At 36.4% G+C, this 10,000-nt stretch overlaps 1 protein-coding gene across 1 annotated transcript in view; it reads right to left on the bottom strand.

The window, feature by feature from the left end:
• Positions 1-168: 168 nt before the first annotated feature.
• LOC136844689 (uncharacterized) overlaps positions 169-10,000 on the bottom strand; it is a 27,901-nt gene continuing 18,069 nt past the window's right edge. The window contains exons 2-3 of the mRNA XM_067113936.1: positions 1,693-2,195; positions 169-1,234 (exon numbers count right to left, since the gene is read on the bottom strand). Coding sequence (XP_066970037.1) covers positions 868-1,234; positions 1,693-2,195 — 870 coding nt within the window. The 3' untranslated portion in view covers positions 169-867. The remainder of the gene's footprint in view (positions 1,235-1,692; positions 2,196-10,000) is intronic.

The following is a 10,000-nucleotide window of genomic DNA, read 5'->3' on the forward strand; positions in this document are numbered from 1 at the left end:
ACTCTTGCTAAGTGATGGTAAGGCCCTAAAAAAAAAAAAAAAAAAAAAAAAAAAAAAAAGAGGAGGGGATTGTGGACCTTTGGACTCATACCAACCAACCTAAATTATTAGGGGTAAAAGAAGCATTGAAAAAAATATTTCAAAAATATGTCATTGAAACAAATTCACTAACAACTTGACACTTTATTGAAAAATCTTCGTGTTTTGCAATATTCACGTAACATATACAGCAACTGACATGTGTCTGACAACAACGGCTTTAATGAGAGAGAGAGAGAGAGAGAGAGAGAGAGAGAGAGAGAGAGAGAGAGAGAGAGAGAGAGATTCAGCCCATCCACAAAAATGACCAGCATAACACATACATTTAAGCTCATATACAAAGGCCTTGTTTATTCCTTCGAAGAATATAATCTCAATGTCCCCTCTTTTCCAGTTTCGTCTCATGGTCACTTTCTCTTTTGTTTAGTGTTTATTATTTATTTTATTTTATTTGAAGAATCTGATTATTCTCTTACATTTGTACCATCAAGAGCGTAAATTACATATCACAGCAAATTATAATCACACGAGACTGAATAAAAGAATTTCGACCAAGGCAATCACATAACGGGGTTGAAGTCCATTCTACCACTTAGTTAACTAAGATGGCGAAGGGTTCTTCTTCTGATTCCTCCTGAAGAAGGGAATATTCATTGATCAACGGAACTGATGTGCTGTCCAGCCCTTAGCTGACTAAACTGACGAAGGGTTCTTCTGTTTCCTCCTGAAGAAGGAAAACATTCATTGATCAACCATGAATAATCACACAACGGAATTGATGTCCTTTCCAGCCATTATCTAACTAAAATGACGAAGAAGGGAAAACATTCACTGATCACCTTCGAAGAATTCTGACCTCTCCCCAAAAGGCCTCTTCTTCGGCAGGAGGGGCATAGGAGGACTACTTAGTGGTGAGAAGTCTCTCGGAAATTGACTTCTGGTGGCCCGTCGGAGCTGCACGTGAGATGATATATCCTCCCTAGGGGACAACCGCCCTTGGAAAGATGGCTCCAGGGTGCTCCTCCTGCGCCTCCTCTGGTGGAGGCTGAGCTTCGGAAGAGTGTCCTCGAAGTATCCGAAGCCCGGGAAGTCCTTGAAGTAAGGGTCCAAGTCGTATCCGGAAAAGAGGAAGTGTTCCTCTCCAGGGATGATGTCATTGTGGAGTCCTGCGCCGATGGGTTCCGCGATCGTCTCTCTGGAAGAAGAAGAAGGAGAAGAAGAAGAAGAAGAAGGAGAAGAAGAAGAAGGAGGAAAATGAATTATTAAACTCCTTCAATATTAAAAACAGAGGAAAATAAGTCATTATACTCCTTCAGTTTTAAAAAACAGAGGAAAATGATTCATTACATTGATATTTAAAACAGGAAAATGATGAACTATATTCCTTCAAGGTTAAAAACAGTGGAAAATAAACCATTATGCTCCTTCAATATTAAAACAGATGAAAATAAATCATATACTCATAAATCATTATACTCCTCCAGTGACAATAGCAGAGGAAAATAAGTAATTATACTCATAAATCATTATACTTCCTTCAATATTGAAAACAGAAGAAAATGATTCAGTATACTCCTTGAATATTAAAAACAGTGGGAACTAAATCATTATATTCCTTGAATATCAAAAACAGAAGAAAACGTGTCATTATACCCATGGGCAGCAGCGACCAACTTCTTGTCGTCTTTATCACCCCCAGGGAGCAGAAACGGGTCATGACCCAGGCTGACGTCGTCGAACCCAGGCACCGGACCCAGAAGACTCGGCCGGGGGGGCGGGACTGGGTGGATACTGGTCTCCGACGGGTGCGCTACAGGAGGCACCTTGGGCTCGTCAATCAGGTGAGGCGGAGCAAAGATCGGCTCGCCCTTGGGAGACCTGAAGAGGAAGTTCTCAGGATTTCCGTGGAAGGGGAATGGGAATGGGGAGCGGAATCCCAGGGAATTCGGGTGGGCCACTTCGTAGCGTTTCAGGGGCCTCCTGTGCTGCGTCAGATGCAGCAGGATGTCGGAGGGGTCCTCCAGGAGGGATATTGGGGTCTCCAGGTGCGGGTATCCTCTATAGGGGTCGTACGTTAGGAAGTCCCTAGGGATGGGAGGGTGGCCTAAGAAGTCACAAAGGGTAGGCCTTGGCGCCAACATAAATAGGCCTACTATCTGCAAATATAAACGTTGGGAGGTTAGGTAACGTTGCGACAGCTGATAACTGTTTTCAGCCTTGCGGATAACCGTCATGGATGCATCACAGAGAAAGTCACAAAAATTCACTGGAAGTTTCAAGTTCCATTAACTAAAAAATATATTGTGACTTTGTTTTAGTATACTGAATTAGCTAAATCCATTCGAAAAGAGGGCGCCAATCGATAATTCAATAGCTAAATTGTTATTATTATTCAGAAGATGAACCCCACTCATAAGGAACAAGCCCACCATAGGGGCTATTATTGACTTGACATTTAAGCTTCCAGAGAATATTACGGTGTTGATTTGAACGAAGTAACAGAGGGTAACGGGAAATATAGAAAGAAGAAGAGATCACTTATTAAAAAAAAAATAAATTAATAAATAAATAGATAAAAATGTAAATAAATTAACAAGATCCAAGGAGAATTGTTTTAGGGTATTAATGCATAGCATTTTCGCTCGAACTTCTGAAGTCCCAAGAATACCACAAGTCAGAAATAAGTTTCAATTCAGGGGAGGATAAGCTTCTTATAAGAGATAAATTATGGCAACCAAAATGCCGAATAAATTGGTACCTGGATAAATCTATAAATATTTATTTGTAATTAATAACGAGGTACACAGTGCAGAGTAGTTTTCTGGAACAAGGTCAGCTGATAAAGTCACTGACCATGGTCTTGGGATATCTTGAATCTCCAAGGACTTCGGTGTCAAGCGTTGGGTATTACCAATGATTGGATTGCCCAGGAATTCGTCAGTCGTTGGACTGTTTCCAACTTCTAAGGACCCAATATTATTTCAGTGGTTTATAGACATCTTCACTGTAACCACTGCTGACACATTAAGGAACAAATACTGATCTCAATTTCAGCCAATAAAATAAAATAAAAAATAAGTCAAACGAAATTATCTGTAGAAATGCAGAGAAGATTCATTAATGCTTTGTGCTTGACGTATAAAAAAAAACAAAACTGATAAAAAAATAGGATATCGACATTTCAATAACGAAGGAATTCGATATCCTTTTGTCTTCGCTCAGAAAAAAATATATTATATGAGAATTTGACAAAGGATCAAAGCCAAGAGGGGATATTGAATTTTGATGAGAGTGATTAAAATGGAAACTTCTCTCTCTCTCTCTCTCTCTCTCTCTCTCTCTCTCTCTCTCTCTCTCTCTCTCTCTCTTAAACACTAATTAACTCGATGTGGGTCTCAATAATGAGAGTTTTTTTTTTAAATTGTGTGTTTAAACATCTTTGTGAGCTGCTTTCGTAAATATGGTATTGTGTAATTTTTTTTCAGAGATATTTCGAGCATAATTACGTTTATGAGACATGTAAGTATTTTTAGCTCACCTGAAATATCGGATGTTTGCGAGAGAGAGAGAGAGAGAGAGAGAGAGAGAGAGAGAGAGAGAGAGAGAGAGAGAGAGAGAGAGAGAGATCGTTATTGTCAGAATTCTCCAGTTTCTGAGAACAATAGCCATTTATACATGGATGTGTGTGTGTGTGTGGTCTTGCATGCATTGAAGAGAGAGAGAGAGAGAGAGAGAGAGAGAGAGAGAGAGAGAGAGAGAGAGAGAGAGAGAGATCTAAGCACTCACGCATGTAAATATGCATCCATGAATATCTATGTATGTGTGTATATATACTTTTGTGAATGGCTCTTGCTTTCTGTAATTGGTGTGTACTCTCTCTCTCTCTCTCTCTCTCTCTCTCTCTCTCTCTCTCTCTCTCTCTCTCTCTCTCTCTCTCTCGCAAAGCTGATTTCGCAAACACCTAACATTTCAAATGAGCTAACAATACCACTTTGTCTCCCAAACATAATTAGGTTTGGAATATTTGAAAAAAAAATCCAATGACGCCATACCATATTTATGTAAACATTTACTCTAAAAGTTCCCAATAAAACCTCTCCTTATTGAGATCCACATTGAGTTAATTAATATTTAAGAGAGAGAGAGAGAGAGAGAGAGAGAGAGAGAGAGAGAGAGAGAGAGAGAGAGAGAGAGCTCACAGTTCCCAATAAAACCTCTCCTTATTGAGATCCACATTGAGTTAATTAATATTTAAGAGAGAGAGAGAGAGAGAGAGAGAGAGAGAGAGAGAGAGAGAGAGAGAGAGAGAGAGAGAAGTTTCCCTTTTAACCACTCTCATCAAAATTCAGTATTCCCTCTTCACTTTGATCCTTTGTCAAATTCTCATATAATATTTTTTTTTCTGAGTAAGACAAAGGGATATCAAATTCCTTCGTTATTGATATGTCAGATATTCCCAAAAATGTCTTTTGGTTGTGTTTTTTCTCTTAAGCCAAGCACAAAGCGTTAATCAGCTCTGTATTTACACAAAAAAAGTTTGATTAATTTTTTTGACATGGAAAAAAAAGACAGAAAAACTAAGTTTGTAGAAAATCATTATTTTTAACATTATACTTAAGAGTAATATTCAGTAATATAGAATATTATTTTTATGTATTTACATAAAAAATTTCCGTTTAACCTTTTGTTATTGATATGGAAAGAAAGCAACAGAAAAAAACTAGATTTAAATAATATATGTTTTTAACGCTATGCATAAGAGCAATAATCAGTAATGTAGAATATTTTCATGCATTTACACAAAAAAATTCCATTTAACTTTCTTTATTGACATGGAAAAAAATAACAAAAAAACAAACTAGAAAAAAAAAAAAAAAAAAAAAAAAAAAAAAATATATATATATATATATATATATATATATATATATATATATATATATATATATATATATATATATATATATATATATATATATATTCTATACATAAGTATAATAATCAGTAATATAGATTATTTTTTCTGTATGGCGTAAAAACCTATTATTTTTCGCTTTTTCTATATTTAGATAATATTTAACCTTTCAACAACATCTTGGTTTTGTTTCTTGCATCTATAAACAATTCTGAAACTAACTTTTAAAAGCACATACTGTACAATATAATCTTCTTTTGCAGTGTTCATGAGAAAATGAAGTTCTGTTAACATATTTACAGAGAACGTCTGTTTATTTTACTTATAAACAAATCAGAAAGCTGTACACTCACAAACAGAAGTATAGGCTATTTATGCATCACTATAGTGCTTAAGAACTTTCCTTAGCTTATATTATTTCTTAGTTACAGTGAGATTTTCAGATATATAATATAGACCTAAAAACTGTATTAGCAGAGTTCAGTTTGCTAGACAGATGTAGCGGTAATATGGCAGCTTTTATTGATGTTATTTAAAGCGTTTAGCTTTTAAAGATGTTTGTAAAGTTTTGAATTTGACGTTTCTTTAAGCGTAACAGTTTCGCGTATGAAATTTATTATTTTTAATGGTGTCTCGTTGAGTAAATGGACCAAGGCTATTAAGACATGAAATTGAATATAGAATAGAATATGAAATTTAGGCAAAAGACATTTGGGGTCTTAATATATACATACATATATATATATATATATATATATATATATATATATATATGTATATAAATACATATATATATACATAAATAAATGTATGTATAAATGTATATATATATATATATATATATATATATATATATATATATATATATATAATATATATATATATATATATATATATATATATATATATATATATATATATATATATATATATATATATATATATATATATATATATATTTATTAAGACCCAAAATGTCTTTGTCTAAATTTCATATTCTATTCTATATTCAATTGCACGTCTGAGTCTTCCCACTGTAAATAAGAAATTATATAAGCCAACGAAAAGTTCTTAAGCACTATAGATGTGGAGATATAAATAATATTTATCTCGGTACATCTGTCGAAACCTCGAACGAGAGAGAGAGAGAGAGAGAGAGAGAGAGAGAGAGAGAGAGAGAGAGAGAGAGAGAGAGAGAGAGAGAGAGACGGCGCGTTTCGTTCAATACTGTATTCTGAATTAACTTATTTTACCGTTAATTTTGTATTCCTTCTTCCTGGCATTTTCATTTTCATTGTGGCTTAATATTCATAAAAAAAGAAACGTTCGGAATATTAAACTCATTTTACAAATATTTCCCAGAAATGTTTTCCCCCCTAATAAAAAGAATAGTTTTTCCCCAATATAAGAAAATAAAAGTATATTCAGACAGCGCGATGGGTCTTAGCAAAAGAACTTTAATGAACCATTTGTAAGGACGGAAAAATTCTACGTCTAGTTTTTTCCATTTTTTCCCAAAGTGAACTTTTGATACTTCCATTACTATTTTTTCCCCTCCCGTTAATTCCTTCCTGCTTGTTTGCCTACATCGTTTCTTTCTCCAGCTCATTAACTTTTCCTCACTTGCCTCACAATTTCCTCACTTGTTTTGACGCGGTTTTATAAATTTCTGAATAAATGATTCTGTTCTGTTTTAATTCGTATAATATTTGTGTATTCATACAGTTACAAATTATAATAATATGATACCTGGTCGAGACGTTACGTACTCTCCCCCAGGGCTCTGACGAAGGTACCTTATCATATTGCATAGTTATTTAGTAGCTCGGGCTCGAAGACGTCATTTCTAAACAAGGAATTAACCTATCTCATTAAAATGAAGAGAATTCAGCAATCTAAATTTATGGAAGGTCGTGAGAATCAATCAGAGTGCGTCTTTGCGGATTCTACAAAGGAGGCCTGTTGGTGAAATGGTGTCTTTGTGGGAGGCTTGCTGTGGACCTGTGGTTCCGGGTGTCATTGCTCATGTATACTTGAGACAACACTATCTATATCTATAAAGCAGAACCAAGTAACTTTACAAGTAAGTTAAAGCGAGTCCAGGTTGGTTGTCAAAACTTGAGGAAATCACTGATTCAGTCTAGGTTAGAACACTGAGCAGGCCTAGAGATTCTTGGTGGAGATTGTTCTACTCAAATTCAGGTCCTCAGGGGTTAGTCTTGGGACCGATAAGGTCTGAGATCAGTGGTCCAGAACAGGCATGTTACTCAAAACAACAAATACTCAGATATGGAGCCTTTACCTCAATGTAAGTGTAGTTATACCATACAGAAATCTTAAGAGCCTTTTCAGGGAAGCACACTTGTCACATAAAAGCACAAAGAGCCTTCTAGACATGGGCCTAGTTAGACCTATACTAACTGAACTACGGGGTTACATTTTTCAAGAGCACACCCAGCCTTATAAAGACGTAGGCTAGGCCTAGTTAGGTCAATGTCTAGAAAAATCGAATAATTGCAGGCATTTTTCTTAGAGGCCTATAAAATCATTCAAAGGCACGTTTTGTGCACTGTCTGATCTCCAGGGTTCAATTTCGATATTCTTAAATTGCCAAGTATATGTTTTGGTTAATAGGACCTTCCCGAAGGAATATCACTTGTGATATTATAATTATTATGATTCAGAAGATAAACCCTATTCATATGGAACAAGCCCAGCACAGGGGCCATTGACTTGAAATTCAAGCTTCCAAAGAATATGGTGCCCATTAGGAAGTAAGAGAAGGTAAAGGGAAATACAGAAAGAAGAGATTTCACTTATTAAAAAGAGAAAAAAAATAGATTAATAAATAGATAAATAGATAAAAAGATATTAAAATGCAAGGAGGATACCATTAGGGTAGTAACGCATTGCATCTTCGCTTGAACTTTTGAAGTTCCAATCGCACTACATCCTCAGGAGATCCAGTAGCCTGCCTTCATAAAGGTCCTCTGGCGAATTAAACATTAAACAACAACGTACACGTACAGGAAGCTTCATTGTTGTCAATACGCACAGCGCTGGAAAGAATAGTACGAATAGCCTACTCTTTCCAAAAAACCAGATTCTCATTTACGTATTTTGAAAACTCAGCGCTGACGAGAAAGAAAAAACTCTTTCACCATTCCGAAACGGAATGTTTTGAGAGAGAGAGAGAGAGAGAGAGAGAGAGAGAGAGAGAGAGAGAATGGCGTTGAATAGTTTCCTTGAAGAATCTGTGACGTCACAAATTCCTATTTATTTCTTTTGTGTTAAATCTTTCTAGAGAGAGAGAGAGAGAGAGAGAGAGAGAGAGAGAGAGAGAGAGAGAGAGAGAATGACGTTAGTGCCTAGTTACTCTGAAAAAGCTGTGACGTCACAAATTCCTCTTTATGGTTATTTGTCATATATCAAGGAATTATCTTCTTTATTTCTTCCTAGAATCAGAGAGAGAGAGAGAGAGAGAGAGAGAGAGAGAGCGAGCGAAAACCGTTCACTCCAGCCACCATTGTTCTACAATGACTTCATTTCGCGTCTATTGCCAATATCATTAGCGCCGTTTAGGCCGAACGCTCCGTCACTCGGTAATGAAGTGTTATTTGACAGTTAAAAGAACAGGAATGTATTTACCCGAGGGCGGTTAACTGCGAGAAAATAAAGTGATATAGTTACAGTGAGCTGTAACTGTTAGGGAACAGTTATGTGGCCTGGTGAGTCTAACCTAGCCTTACCCTAAAGTTTTATTTGAACTATTTTAAATATTTTTTGTTGATAAGATATCAACTCATTAGTACTATTATCATCTGTAACTGACCTATAGATCTATAGTCATTCCCCTGTAAAGAAATTATACCGTCAGTGCACCTTACACAGTGTACAGTACGCAGTAAGCCTACTAAAGGGTGTTTAAATAGTTTTTTTGTTAGTTACTTATTAACAGCTTTTCAAGACACATCATTAGTACTATTACCATCTGTAACTGATCTATAGATCTACAGTAATTTCCGTGTAAGGAAATTGTACCGTCAGTGCACCTTACACGATACACCGTAGGCATTAGGCCTACTAAACGGTGATTGCGGCGTCCCTAAGGCCCATAGCTGCAACCCTCTTTGTTTTTAAGCTTTTACTTTACCTCCATTCCCGCTTCCGCTCTTTAGTCTTGCTCTCCAACCCCTCTGACCACTACTTAATTAATCACTCTGTGTGAAACACAGATAATGTAAGGGGAATACGTCATGATTAGGAAGAACTATTATTCAAATGACCTTAGGTCATCACGTAACCTTACCTTCAGGTAAACGTGCCCAGGTGTTAAAATGAACAAGAATTCATACTGATATCAAGAATTCTTTAGAAAACTTTCCTTTTGCTTATTAATGCTATACAAGAATAAGGAGAGACCCATGATTCAAATGACCTCAGGTCAGCAATGGGTCATTGCCTACAGGTAAACGTGCCCAGGTGATAAAAGGGTATCTTGACCTGGTGTGGACCTTCTGGCGCTGCCCAAGCAACCAAAATGCATCCTAGCAACATTTAGCTATCTACAATTGCTCTCCTCAAGTGTCACTCGTAAACTCCTGTCGTAGGCAGACATCTGCAAATCAAATACGACGAGGGAAGTAATTCCTTTGGCAACTTACGACGTGCTAAAACCTTTTTTTACTATCTGGTCTTCCGTCGTAAAGTTTTATCGACCAATAAGCGGGAGCTTTTGGGGAGAGATAAACATCGTCTTGTTTGTTCTTCGTTCGCGTCTGACAGGCACGAAAGGAGAAGGGGGAGACAGTTTCGCTCATTGCTTCCATTTTTCCTAACCGACATTTTTGAAAGCAAAGGCAAGATTGCTTTATCCTTAATTGCTTCGTTTTATCCAGATTGGATGCGTCAGACATTAACACACAGAATCGTACCTAAATCTTTTAATTATCTTTGATTCTATCAATCATTTTGAAAGCGATTTTATGAGACTGACGGAGCGTGCTGACCGATGAAAATTCAGCAACTCAATGAAGTCATGTGTGAAAT

This window comes from Macrobrachium rosenbergii, chromosome 13 (genome assembly GCF_040412425.1).
Source record: "Macrobrachium rosenbergii isolate ZJJX-2024 chromosome 13, ASM4041242v1, whole genome shotgun sequence".
Lineage (NCBI taxonomy): Eukaryota > Metazoa > Arthropoda > Malacostraca > Decapoda > Palaemonidae > Macrobrachium > Macrobrachium rosenbergii.